Raw genomic sequence first — 14851 nt, 5'->3', positions numbered from 1 at the left:
CGCATATATCCTAATATAATACTCTTTCATTATTTCATAAATAATAGCACATACCGAAAATTTTCCTTGAAAAATTTGGGAGAATATGTAGGAACCACCGTTTCTACATAATTCTTTTGACGAGGCAGAGGCATTCCCCGTCCACGAGCGACATGGACAACATAATTTAATATTTGTAAGTCCTCTTCTTCATCGTTGTCACTGGAGCTTTCACTATCAGAGGACTCAGAGGACGAATCCGATTCATCTGAGGACGACTCAAATACTAAATCCATTGCTTCATTCCATAACTGCAATTCTTCTTCACGTATGGATTTAGCTGTCATATTTGTTGATAAAACGGCGGTACTCGCTACTGCTCGCTACTGAGAATCGTTCCAAAATTCATTTTACTGACGATGCTGCTTTACTGACCAACGTTCCGTATTGTGACAGTACTGGCAGTACTGTCAGTGAATTTCGTGGAATTTATACACTGTATAAGTCGGACAACCTTTCTGTCCACGAGTTTACGATGATCCAACATCCAATAATGGAGGATTCACATTGCGTCCGATCACGTCCGATGTTCGACGTACAACGATCCGACATCCAATAACAGAATTTATTATTAGAGACAAAAATTTCCTATTGGATGTCGGATTGTCGTACGTCGAACATCGGACGCAGTGTGAATCCTCCATAAGGCCCCGGACACACACTTTTTCGTAACAGTAACAGTAGGATTTCGACCAATCGTGTTATTTGATTCGGGAACGTATGGCCGTACATTTTCGAATCGAGCAACGCGATTGGTCGAAATCCTACTGTTACGTTCTGTGGAAAATGTGTGTGGCCAGCTTAACAGAATCTAGAGACAAAAATTTCTTATTGGATGTCGGATGTCGGATCGTCGTACGTCGAACATCGGACGCAGTGTGAATCCTCCATTATACTATGGCGGCGGATAGCGGCGCTGCATTGCTAATGCACGTTTGCAACGAGCGACGCGCCATTTACCGATCTTGGCTTGCTGGTTCTCATGTCGCACGTGCGTGAAAAAAAACCGCCGGCTCGTTAGTGACGTCGTCGTCTAAACAACAACAAGTTCGCTGTTCGCTGTTCGCTGAAGTTCGCTTAGCACGCTGCGAGGTCTACGGTCAGTACGGTCTATTCCGTCTACAATCAATTTAGAGTTAGTTTGAGACGTTCATGTTAATGAGTTAATCTTGAATTGTGATTTGTTAATTTGTGATCTGTTTTAGTCGTTTCTGTCCATTTCTATTGATGTGAGATTGGTAAAGTTAGGTTAGAAAAATTTTGGTAATTATGAAGGAAAGAGGCTTTTTCACCATTTGGTTAAAACTTCACAATTTTGTGTATTTTGGTGCGTAAAATATGAATCTATAAGTTAAAATTGTCGCTCTCAATTAGGAAAAAAGTTTATTAAATATTAAAATTTAACATTTGCATGGTTATAACCATTTAGTATTTATTATAGGATGTATGTCATTTATTATACTTTGTATTTATAGACTTTTCAATATACTAATTATTTTCTGCTTTAAAAAACATAATAACTCTATTTCTATTATCTTTTTTAATCATTTAATTCAATATATTATGGTATTTTCCAAAGGCAGTTTTGTTGTACTGAATATGGTTAGTCCAACTATTTTCTGCTTTAACAAAAAAAAATCAAATTATTATTAATTAGAATCAAAAGCCATGCGATCCAAGCTTAGGTCTTTGAAAGCCTTATATTAGTTTCTGTATACATACAGATAATTAAATCGAGTCGATTTAATTCCGGGGAGGGAAGGGTTTTTAATTCTAACAATTACTGTGTTTTAAGTCCGACAAATAATCGGCGCGCAGTTCGTTGGAAAAATTATATGTATATATATAGACATATATGTATACAGAAACTAATATAAGGCTTTCAAAGACCTAAGCTTGGATCGCATGGCTTTTGATTCTAATTGTTCGTTATAGGATCCTATTTCTCTTATTACAAATTATTATTATTTTTATTATATATATATATATATATATAATATACTGAATTAAATTTTATATTTAAAAAGATAATAGAAATAGATTATTATGTTTTTTTTTTTAAAGCAGAAAATAATTGGCATATTTTGAAAAGTCTTTAAATACGAAGTATAATAAATGACAGACATATCTTAACCACGCAACTGTCAACTTTAGTTTAATAACTTTTTTTATAAGTCATGTTCTAAATGTGCGTTCGCGGAGCGTGCTAAATCCTTGTTTACATCTAATGATCGAGAAAGATAGAATGATGCAAATCGCCACGGCTGAGGTTTTCAACGAATAATACATGTACTTAGCGACTAGATGAATACATTATTAATGTATTAAATTATTCCCTGAAGTTTTTAGATTTCGTACGTACCTTGAAAATAAGGGCTTGGCGAATGTTTTGCTCTGATATATGAGGTTAAATAAGTAGTGGATTCAATCGCATATTACTCGTACCGTCATGCCTGACCTAACCTAAATCGAGTCCAACCGCACTACTATTGTGATATTTTTTTAATTAGTAAATAATTTAATATCTACGATTAAATCGTGCGTGTAAAATCATATTTTATATTATTATAATTATTGGGATGTTGCAATATGTTTGTTTTCAATTACCTCATGACTGTTACTTGACTAGTACTACGTTTACGCGAGCGTTACTTCTGTAGTAACTTACGATATATTACTCGTTTACGCGGAGTAAATTATCGTAAGTTATTACAAAATCCCGTTTACGCGAAGGAATTATCGTAAGTTACTACAGAAGTAACGCTCGCGTAAACGTAGTATAGGTGCTGCGAACGGACTACCTTAAGAGCGACAATTTCAACTTATAGATTCATGTTTTACGCACCAAAATACACAAAATTGTGAAGTTTCAGAGCCAAATTGGTGAGGAACCCCTTTCCTTTATAATTACCAAAATTTTAAGTACTGTGTACACAAATAATTCTTCCATTTCTCAGCAAGTTCAGTTGATATAATAAACGCAACATTTTAAGCCAACGATTATTTTATTCGCAATCTGTATTTTATGTTAAAAAATATAAGTTTCTTATAAAATAACTAAATTTGATTAGATTAGGTTAAGTGTAATTCTGCTAAAAAATGTGATGTTTAGCATTTTATTATTAATCAACGGGAGCTTTCCAGCAAGCGACACAAGTCGACACATAAACGTCGTTCTATTTTTTTTTTGGCAATGAGTAACAAACAAAGACAAAACGACACTCGACTTGTATCGCTTGCCGTAAAGGTCTCAATATGTTTACCTTGTTTCTACAATTAAAATATTTTGACAGCCTTTGGTATGAACCAATGTGGAATATCACAAGCGACTATATTATTATATTTCAGAACGGCAATTTTAATTTAATTTAATTTTTGGTTACAATTCAAGTATGTAATAACTTTTGTCAAAGTCAAGAAGTAAAGAGATCTTCCTCATATAATTATTTAATTACTGAAATTTTAAAAAAGTTAAATAGTGCCGTTTATATTAACATTCCATAAAAACTTATTACACTATGTTTTATTTTTATTGTTTCCAAAATAGGTTATAACAGTTGCACACTCTTTTTACTATTAATCTTCAATTCCTCAATCAATTTCTTACAAATCAAGGCATATATGGAATGAGAGTCAAAATCGAATCTGGGACTTACTGTGAATTGACTGCTCTTATACATATCATCTCTGTGTGATTATTACATTATTATTCAATATTTTTTTACAGACTTGTGAATGCTAGAGAAATATCAAGATGAGTAAATACCATAGGCAGCGTTTAACACCGAAACATCAAGATTCCCAGCATTTACTGTTCTCAATTTTCACAGCAAATGATATAAGGAATTTGAGTGTAACGAAAATCAGAACACCATTATCTTTCAACATTCTTGGACATCCATTAAAGGGTGGATTATATGATCCATCTTTAGGTAAAACATTTTATTCTAATACAATTCATCGTGAAAAATGTTTTGGCCAATTAAAAAATAGTTTTTCGTTGTTTGAAACAATATTTCTTACGTACATTTAATTTTTTTGAAATTTTATTAGCAGCCTTAATTATAGTTTGTTTATAGACTGTTAGTTTGAAATTTATCATAATATGACAATTTATATAAGATATATCTATGTATCGAAAAATCAGGATATTTTAATAAGATATTACGAAAATAAACAAATTAATGAAATAAACGTTAAAGATATAAACGTTATTGTTAAAGATTAGCTGCAAATTTTCAATAAATTACTATTTATTATAGGGGAGAATGGGCATGAAAGAGCTAGTATTTTTCAAAATATGAAAAAGGTATTTAATCTGGTGTTAATGAAGTAAAACCGCTTTCTAACTTAATGTACTTATTTATCTATAAGATCAATTTAACAAAATAATATTTAGTCATTAACAGATTTTAATCACTTTTTTAAAGATAGAGAATTTGGCTCTTTTAACACATGGCTTTGAAAAAGCCCGTTTTGTTGAGCCGGGTACTAATAAATTAAGCTAATAACACAAAATCAAAGTATGTCATTCTTTAGCAAAAATTATCTTCTTAGAAAACTAATAAATATCTGAAAGATAGAAAATATAATATTTTAAATCAAAAACACACTTATTATAAAAGAAATGAAAATTTCCTCTACTGCAACATGAGTTATAAAAGCCAGTGCACAACTTGCACTGATACCAATCTTCATTACTTACAAAATAATCTTTTGAACAGACACATACTACGTTTACACGAGCGTTATTTCTGTAGTAACTTACGATATATCACTCGTTTACGCGGAATAAATTATCGTAAGTTATTACAAAATCCCGTTTACGCGAAGGAATTATCGTAAATTACTACGGCTCGTTTCCGCAAAGTAACGCTCGCGTAAACGTAGTAACAGTTATTGTTGTTTCTTTCAACACCGACTCTTTCATAACATTATGTGTAAAAAATTTAACCACATCTGATAAACCAAAACAAACGAAAGAGTTGTAACTACGTTTTAGTTAGGTTAGTGTATATAGCATTTAATTAAAAAAATACTTTTCCTAAAAGCTAATTGCAAATAAATGTAAAAGACATTGAAATTTAACTCAAAAACTTACTTTTTGTCGCAATAATCTTTTACCTCACTACTACTACGTTTACGCGAGCGTTACTGCTGTAGTAACTTACGATATATCACTCGTTTACGAGGAGTAAATTATCGTAAGTTACTACAAAATTCCGTTTACGCGAAGGAAAATCCCGTTTACGCGAAGGAATTATCGTAAGTTACTACAGAAGTAACGCTCGCGTAAACGTTAGTATATACGGCAACACTGCCAAATGTCTATGGATAACGTAAACTACGTTTACGCGAGCGTTATTACTTCTGTAGTAACTTACGATAATTCCTTCGCGTAAATGGGATTTTGTAGTAACTTACGATAATTTACTCCGCGTAAACGAGTAATATATCGTAAGTTACTACAGAAGTAACGCTCGCGTAACGTAGTAGTAGTTTCAGTGTTGCTATCAAATAAAAAATATTTTAATATATTTTAAAATTTTTTGCTACATTCACAGTTAGTTGAAATATGAGACGGCTCTTTCAAAACATGGTTCTCCCACTCTCCCCTAAGTATATTGTACATATTAATATCATTAATCTAATGTACATTAATGTATATACATATACTACGTTTACGCGAGCGTTACTTCTGTAGTAACTTACGATAATTCCTTCGCGTAAACGGGATTTTGTAGTAACTTACGATAATTTACTCCGCGTAAACGAGTGACTTAGCGTAAGTTACTACAGAAGTAACGCTCGCGTAAACGTAGTAATATATAAATAATTAAATACATAACAAAAAAGTTATGTTATATTTCTTATATTTTATAAAGTTTAATTTACTATATTTTGATTTATCGTAGGTACAACGAAAAACAGTTCAGAGCTATGCAGCACATGTGGACATAGTGGTTTCAAGTGTCCAGGTCACTTTGGCCATATAGAACTGCCAGTCCCTGTCGTCAATCCATTATTTCACAAAGCATTATCTGTGTTACTCAAACTGTCATGTTTAAGTTGTTTCACGTTACAAGTACCATCATACATCAAGCGATTGCTGTCTGCAAAATTAAAGTTACTTTATCAAGGGCAACTTAGCGATCTCGATAGCTTGGATCAAGAAGTAACATCTGTAATATCGAGCACACAGAATGAAGCAGAACAAATGGAGTATATTCGTCGAATTGACGATTACATGGAGAACTTCGACAGAATTCGGCAGAACAGCAGTCAAATCGTGCCTCACAATCATGAGGATCAAACTAATATGAAGAACATCATTATGCAATGGCACGCGTATGTCGAAAATATACTTAAGCAATATGTGAGAAACAATAAAGCTGGGATATGCATAAATTGTCAAAACGGTCTCCCAAAGATTTCGACGCTGCAAAATAAAATAATGATAAACAACAAAGAAGTTGTACCTTCCAAAGAGGTGCTCTCTCGCAAAGTGGCACATAAATTGGAGACAGTGATGGTTATGCCAGATCAATCTAAGGAATATCTACGGCAATTATGGAACAAGGAAAGAGACTTTCTCAAGATAATTGTACCTTGCTTAAAATTGGTAGACATCGAATATCCCACTGACGTATTCTTCTTTGAAGTGATACCCGTGCTACCGCCAATCGTACGGCCGGTAAATTTTCTTAACGGTCAAATGGTCGAACATCCTCAAACTCACATTTATAAAGGCATCATACAAGATTGTCTGGTCTTGAGAAATATTATACAAACGATCCAAGATGGAGGTACCGATCATTTACCTCAAGAGGGTCGACTTGTCTTTGAACAGATAAAGGGAGTTACGGCTGTTGAAAAGTTGCACAATGCTTGGCAGGCGTTGCAAAGCAACGTGAATCACTTGATAGATCGCGATATGAACAAAACACCGGAATCTATCAATGGCCAGGGCTTGAAGCAAATTCTCGAAAAGAAGGAAGGTATCATTCGAATGCACATGATGGGCAAAAGGGTGAATTTTGCCGCGCGTTCAGTTATTACTCCTGACCCCGACTTGAATATCGATGAAGTTGGCATTCCCGAGGCTTTCGCTCGTAAATTAACGTATCCTGTAGCTATAACGCCGTGGAACGTCGTTGAATTGAGACGATTAGTCTTAAATGGTCCCGATGTTCATCCTGGTGCAGTTATGGTAGAAAATGAGGATGGGTCGATACAAGCCATTAATAGTAACGATTCCACGCAAAGAGAAGCTATCGCGAAACGTCTCTTAACAACGAACGACAGGACTAACGAGTCTTTCATTGGCGTTAAAGTAGTACATCGGCATCTCCAAAACGGCGATGTACTGCTATTGAACAGACAACCAACATTACACAAACCGAGTATAATGGCTCACAAAGCGCGTGTTCTAAAAGGAGAGAAAACGTTACATCTTCATTATGCCAATTGTAAAGCGTACAACGCGGACTTCGACGGCGACGAACTCAACGCCCATTTCCCGCAAAACGAACTGGCCAGGAGCGAAAGTTATAACATAGCCAATGTATTCAATCAGTATCTCGTGCCGAAAGATGGAACTCCATTAAGTGGCCTTATACAGGATTACATGGTATCCGGAGTACGATTAACAACTAGAGGTAAATTCTTCTCAAAGGCGCATTATACAAAACTAGTTTATACTGCGCTGCCGATAAAGCAAGAGAATATAATTCTTCTACCGCCCGCTATCATTAAACCGAAAATGTTGTGGTCGGGTAAGCAGATCCTTTCGACGGTTATTATTAACATTATTCCCTCGCATAAGGCGCGAATCAATTTAGTTTCTATCACAAAGATTAACGCAAAAGAATGGCAGACGAAGGCTCCGCGACGTTGGAAATGTGGAACAGAATTTGAAAATCTGATAACCATGTCGGAAGCTGAAGTTATAATTCGACACGGAGAATTATTATGCGGCGTACTCGATAAAATGCATTACGGCGCGACTCCTTACGGTCTCATTCATTGTATTTACGAGTTATATGGAGGAATATGCGCGAGCAAAATGTTAAGCGCGTTTGGCAGATTATTCCAAATGTTTCTACAGTGCGACGGATTTACTCTCGGTGTCGAAGACATTTTAATAACACGTGAAACCGACGAAAAACGTAAAGAGATCATTTCCAATTGCAGAAAAGTCGGAGAGGCTATACAAAAATCTATTGTAAAAGTACCTGACGATACGCTTATGGATGAAATTCGAACTAAAATGGAAGAATCTTATTGGAATAACGCGAAATTTCGTGCGCAAATTGATCACAAGTATAAGAGCACTTTGGACGTTTATACCAATGATATTAACAAAGTCTGCCTGCAGACGGGACTCCTTAAGAAGTTCCCGGACAACAACTTGCAGCTTATGGTGCAATCTGGTGCAAAGGGATCCACGGTTAATACTATGCAAATATCGTGTTTGCTTGGTCAGATCGAATTGGAAGGTAAAAGGCCATCGTTAATGATAAGCGGGAAGAGTTTATCGGGTTTTCCAGCATACGATCCGACACCCAGAGCTGGTGGTTTCATCGATGGTAGATTTATGACCGGCATCAAACCTCAAGAATGCTTCTTTCATTGTATGGCAGGACGCGAAGGTCTCATCGATACTGCTGTAAAAACCAGTAGGTCCGGTTACCTACAAAGATGTTTGGTAAAACATCTGGAAGGTTTGATTGTTAATTACGACGCGACGGTTAGAGACTATGATGGCAGTTTAATTCAGTTTTATTACGGAGAGGACGGCCTTGATATACCGGGTTCGCGTTTTCTGAATAAGAACCAAATTGCATTTCTAGTTGACAATAAAGATTCTATTATAGATACGAAGTTACTGGAATGTCTAAAGACAGACAGTGAGGAAATTATGAAGACGATAAAAAAGATTAAGAAGTGGGAAAGTAAAAATGGTTCCTCTTTGCTAAAGAGAAGAGTCAGTGAGTTCAGTAGATTCTCTATGGAGAATTCCAATCAGAGCAACAATGCCAAACAAAAGGCCATTGATAGCTATAGTGGAAGGACCAAAGCCGCGTTGTCACTTATAAGGAAGTGGGGAAAGGCGAAGAAAGAAGTAAAAGAGTCATTTCGCGCACAATGTGCTAAATGTCCCGATCCGATAATATCAAAATACAGACAAGACATTGAATTTGGTGTATTATCTGAACGAATAGAAAGCCTAGTAGATGAATATCTCTCTCGTTCATCAAAATCTGTTAAGAAATCTGCCTTGAGAGATCTGTTAGCTATAAAAGTTATGAAGACAATTTGCCCGCCTGGTGAACCGGTTGGTTTATTAGCAGCGCAATCCATTGGTGAGCCGTCCACTCAAATGACTTTGAATACTTTCCATTTTGCGGGACGTGGAGAGATGAACGTGACCTTGGGTATTCCTAGATTACGTGAGATCTTAATGATGGCGTCGAGAAACATAAAAACTCCAAGCATGGAAATACCCTTCCAAAGTAATTTGCAGAATCTTGAAAAACAGGCGAAAAAGGTGAGATTAGGATTAACAAGATGCGTCTTGCGCGATGTATTAAAAGATATCACGATGAGCAGGAGAATAGAAGAGAGCCCACACCGAAGATTGGTGCACACTATAACAATCAAATATCTTCCTCACAAGTATTATAAAGGAGAATTTTCCGTTCATCCGCGGACCGTGATTAAGTGCACCGAGGAAACCTTCTTCAAGAATATATTCAAAGAAATTAAGAAATTTGCCAAAATGACTAAGGTTTTGTTACACTTTGAGGGAGAAAATATATGGGCAAATGACGACGACGCGGCAATAGATCAAATTGATCCTGACGAGATAGTACCGGAAAATACTGGAAACAGAACGCGAATGGATTTGGGAGAAATGCACGAGTCATCCGATGAGGAACAGGCTGCGGAAGACGCTGATGCGACAATGACTAAGTCATTGTTGCGTCATCAAGAAAATCAGGAATATGAAGATCCCGAAGAAATTGAAGATATTGCAGATGATAAGGAAGAAGAAGCAGATGATAATAATAATGCAAGTAAAATTGTCGAGAATAAGGAAGGTGACGAAGACGATGACGATGATATTAAAACATTGAATAGAAAAAATAAATTTACTAACAGAAAGGAATGTATCATAAATATGTACGATAATGCTATGGATTATGATTATGACGAGAGTAAATTATCGTGGTGCAAATTCACTTTTTGGGTATGTATTTACCTCTTGGTAAATTGCCTTGGGCAAAGATTTATCTCTACAATTTTTTTATTACCTTACAAAAAAATATATAAAATAATATAGCTTCTATATCAAGGATAATATAATGTTACATATAATATACAATTAATCCGTGAATATTCACACTTTAATATAAAAAGGTTATTTTCTTATGCTGTAGCTATATATATATATACACATATAAGAAACAAACTAAAAGAGTACCTTAATCCGAGAATAGTCACCTGGGGTGATTTTTAAACCCCAGCGTTGAAAAAATAAAGCTCACTCGTTATAGTAATTTTTGTTATTGATCTAGAATTCATACCTTTCGAAGGTTCCGAGACCCAACCTGCATAATAAAAAAAGTTTATAATAGTGACCATTTATAATTCCACCTAATTGAAACTTGGTGGGATGTATAAATCACACACTTCAGGTGATTGTTTATGTTGGAAAAATTAATAAAATATATAGTAAGAGTTTATATTAAATTTGAAATAATAAAATAAGCTTTAATGAGATTTATGAATACTTAATAATATTTTTATAATAAAGAAATAATTGTGTATAATTATAACAGTTACTTTTTGTCATCCATATGGGGCTTAAAGCGGAGGATTAATATAAAAGAGGAAAAAATAAGAATTGTGTAGGAATAAAAACATGTGTGTAAAAATGCTTAAAAAATATCAAGTAATAAAATAATTGTTATAAATTTTTCTATTTTTCTATTCTATAAAATACATATTTTGTTAATAATAAATATAATATTTTTGTATATTCTGGAAGAACAAACAGTATAAGTTTCACTATCACATAAATGACTATCTGATAATGACTTTGAATTGTTTTAAAGTGTTATAAAATGGATGTTTATATATATATTTTTTCTAATAACTATTCTTTAAAAACCTTTAAATATGCAATTCCATCGGAAATACAAAAGCGTTTTCTTAATTAATATTTTTATTTTTTAGAAATATTGTCACAATAAGCTACTTAATCTCCTTCTTCCATTTAATATTTTTTTGGTTTTTTGAGTTTTTCAAAAAATTATTAAGTAAATCTATGCACATAATGTCCTCAAACGTTAATAAATATAGAAATTGTAGAACAATAATATACAATATGTAATTAATAACAATGACTTAATTTGGGTGCAAAAATCACTCCAAATAATCGTTTGCGCAAAAGAAAAATTTAGTGACTATTCCTAGGTTAATGTTACTCATTATGTACTAATTATGTAACATACTAATTATAAATATAGCTTTAATATTATCCTTATTTCTAATTTTTAATAATTCACGAATATTTAAAATTACAAGCATTTAATATAAAAAGTATCGATTATTTTGGACTATCTACGAATACAAATCAAATATTTGTCATTTTATTAATTGTAAAAACATTAATAAACTAACAAATGACTAAGTATTCAAAAGTTTCAAAAACTTAGTTGGAAAAATAATTACTTATATTGTCGAAACTGGAAAACATTTTTATCTTTAATAAGATTGATTTTTTTACCTACGTTGATTAAGTATTTTTTACTTTTATTGTCAGTGAATATTATACACCTTTAACTCTTTAGCTATGGATGCAGTTAAAATCAAAGTTTAGAATCTTTCTTCTTTAACATCCTTTATATGGTACATTCTGAAATACTCTACAGAAAATCTTATATAACGTGAATCATAATATCTTACATAATGTGAATCATATTTTTTTTACTATCAGTTTATATTTCAGAATGCATTAACAGACTATAACAAATGACATATATTGATTCTTTTCAGTTACCGCTTAAAACGATCAGATTGGATTTGCCAACGATAATCAAGAATGCTGCAAGCAAAACTGTCTTGTGGGAAACACCATGCATCAAGAAAGCCTTTACATTTCAAAACAGCAAAGGCGAAACAATTCTCAAAACAGATGGTTTAAATATAGTGGTAAATAAATATAAATACAAATCATAAGCAATCTGTCTAATTGTAAGTTGGATATTTTTCTCTACCTTTTTCTAATATATTTCATATTTTTTTCATTACAGGAAATGTTTAAGTATGATAACATACTTGATTTAAACAGATTATATTCAAATGACATTTATAATATTTCTCAAACGTATGGAATTGAAGCTGCAAATAGAGTCATTGTAAAAGAGGTTCGGGATGTCTTCAAGATGTATGGTATCACTGTTGACTCTAGACATCTGTCCTTAATCGCGGATTACATGACCTTTGATGGCACGTTCAAACCACTTAGTCGAAAAGGAATGGAGGATTCAGCCTCGCCGTTACAACAAATAAGCTTTGAAAGTTCGCTAGGTTTTTTGAAAACGGCGACGTTGCAAGGTGAGTTATGTAAGATATGAAATGTTCAAAATGTGTCAAAACACATAGGAAAAAAAACTCATGAGTCTAAAAGTATTTGTTTTTAATATAAGACAAAATAATTTAACAATATTTCTAAATAATTTTTCTTTACAGAAAGAATGTTAATCAATGACATATTTTATTCTTATTTACAACTCGAGATTTTTATTTATTGTATCGATTACAAAAGTATTAAAAACTATTTCTTTTTTCATAAATATTTACTTTAAAAAATATGTAATTGTTTAAATAAAGAAAGATAATTTGGTAAATATATACATATCAAATAAATAAATCTGCCCTATTAAAAATATTCTATAAAGTCTAAAATAAATCACTTTTTTCAAAGAATATTTTATATCTGCAGGAAAATTTAAATTAATGTTATAGAATGTATATTACATACTTTTTATAATGCAATTATGTACAGAATAAAATTAAATTAATACTATATGTAGAATTGGTGTTTTTCAAAATGCAGTTATGTATAATTTTTATATCAATTGATTTGTTTTATTATTTCGTGCATAGAAGTAAAATCAAAGATATTTATTTCATGTGTTTCATATTTTACGTTAAAACTTTTAAGAATTATATATATACAGGATATTTTATAAACTATTATTTTTTAGATTAACTTTATTTTAATATTTTTGATAAATCTTCGGAAAACCCACCTAGATGAAATAATGAATAAAACTACCCTATTCTTAAGTATTTTCGTTCTCTGAACATGAATATAAAACTTAAATATGGCACTTGGAAAAAGAAACATCGAAAAGAAACAAAAAACAGAAAAATGCAGGTTAAGGGTCGACAGGAGTACGGGTGACCTCTGTCTTTAACTGCACTTTTAACTGCAATATTCGTAATATTTATTTTCGGAAAATTTATTTTGATCCTTTTTCCAAAATACGGCTCTGTAGCGGGTTGCGGATGATCTTACTGATTAAAACGAGCATAAGTTTAATGAGATTCATTAAACTTATCTCATTAAACTTATGCTCGTTTTAATCAGTAAGATCAGCCGCAACCCGCTACAGAGCCGGATTTTGGAAAAAGAATTAAAATAAATTTTCCGAAAACAAATATTACGAATATTGCAGTTCAAGTGCAGTTTAAAGTGCACTTAGTGCACCCGTACTCCTGTCGACCTTTAACCATCGGAAAACCCATCTGTATGAAATAATGTAAGAGAAATAAGGTAATTATTCGGAATAGGGCCTCTTCTAAATTTTGATATTTTTTTGTGGCTCTCTTGATAAAAATTTTTGTTGTGACTTTGACAGTGATAATCAATTAGGGGAGCCCGAAGAATATGTACCCTACCTATTTTTTATGGGAACGGAAGCAACTGCCTCCACGCATACATATTTTCCACGCGAAACTGCCACATGGGTTTACAACTTCCCACGCGTGGAAAGTCCACGCATGTACATACTTTGCAAGGCGCGCTATGTGTCTAGTTTAACGGTAGTGGAGCTCCTTGCAGGGGGATGGAACCTACTGCCTCCACGCATACACTTTCCACGCGAAACGAGGTGGCACATGGGTTTACAACTTTCCACGCGTGGAAAGCCCATGTACTTTGCAAGGCAACATATGTCAAGGTTAAGGTCATTAGAGAGTGGAACGTTTTTATGCATAATTACAAATATTGATTTAGTATCAATATTCAGCTAACGCTGATTTTCATTGACTTTTTTGCGTCTTTTTTTTTCATTTTTTTTATTTTGATGTTTCTTGTCCCGAACGCCATTCATTCATTATTTCATATAGATGGGTTTTCCAAAGATTTACCATATTTTTATATGCACAATATTACGTGATAAAGAAAAACAAATCATATAAAAAAAATCATGAATTTTTTCTATTGAAGAAAATATATCAATGATATTGTCATAGAAAAACATGTATTATAAAAAATTGATTGAAAGACTCATAATTCTCCTTTAAAATTATACATGCATGCATGCACACATGTGTACTTGTTTGTATGTACATTATCTTATTCTTGTCTTATCATTTATAGGAAAAAAAGATGACATATTATCACCTTCAAGTAGATTGATGTTAGGACAACCGTGCAGATCTGGAACTGGGGCATTTTCTATTTTACCATCGTTGTACAATGTATAAAAATAATAAAATTTCTTAATATCAATAT

General features: G+C 33.0%; 2 protein-coding genes across 3 annotated transcripts in view; one reads left to right on the top strand and one right to left on the bottom strand.

Moving 5' to 3' along the window:
- Window positions 1–2479, bottom strand: part of L(2)gd1 (lethal (2) giant discs 1) — a 38131-nt gene extending 35652 nt beyond the window's left edge. Inside the window, exon 1 of the mRNA XM_077420780.1 lies at window positions 2402–2479. The gene's annotated coding sequence lies outside the window, so the exon portion shown is untranslated. The remainder of the gene's footprint in view (window positions 1–2401) is intronic.
- Rpi1 (RNA polymerase I subunit RpI1) lies at window positions 1012–14848 on the top strand. Of its 2 annotated transcripts, none has more exons than XM_077420787.1 (6): window positions 1012–1138; window positions 3767–3971; window positions 5955–10291; window positions 12103–12258; window positions 12360–12663; window positions 14717–14848. In XM_077420787.1, the coding sequence occupies exons 2-6, from the start codon at window positions 3794–3796 to the stop codon at window positions 14821–14823; spliced, it is 5082 nt and encodes a 1693-aa protein (XP_077276913.1). In that variant the 5' UTR covers window positions 1012–1138; window positions 3767–3793; the 3' UTR covers window positions 14824–14848. The 2 variants fall into 2 exon arrangements, with proteins under 2 accessions (XP_077276913.1, XP_077276911.1); XM_077420785.1 differs by lacking the exon at window positions 1012–1138 and adding an exon at window positions 2862–2922.
- The last annotated feature ends 3 nt before the right edge of the window (window positions 14849–14851 follow it).

This window comes from Temnothorax americanus, unplaced genomic scaffold, assembly GCF_048541705.1.
Source record: "Temnothorax americanus isolate GAGA-0224 unplaced genomic scaffold, ASM4854170v1 Scaffold60, whole genome shotgun sequence".
Taxonomy (NCBI): domain Eukaryota; kingdom Metazoa; phylum Arthropoda; class Insecta; order Hymenoptera; family Formicidae; genus Temnothorax; species Temnothorax americanus.
This window is presented reverse-complemented; position numbering and strand designations above follow the sequence as displayed.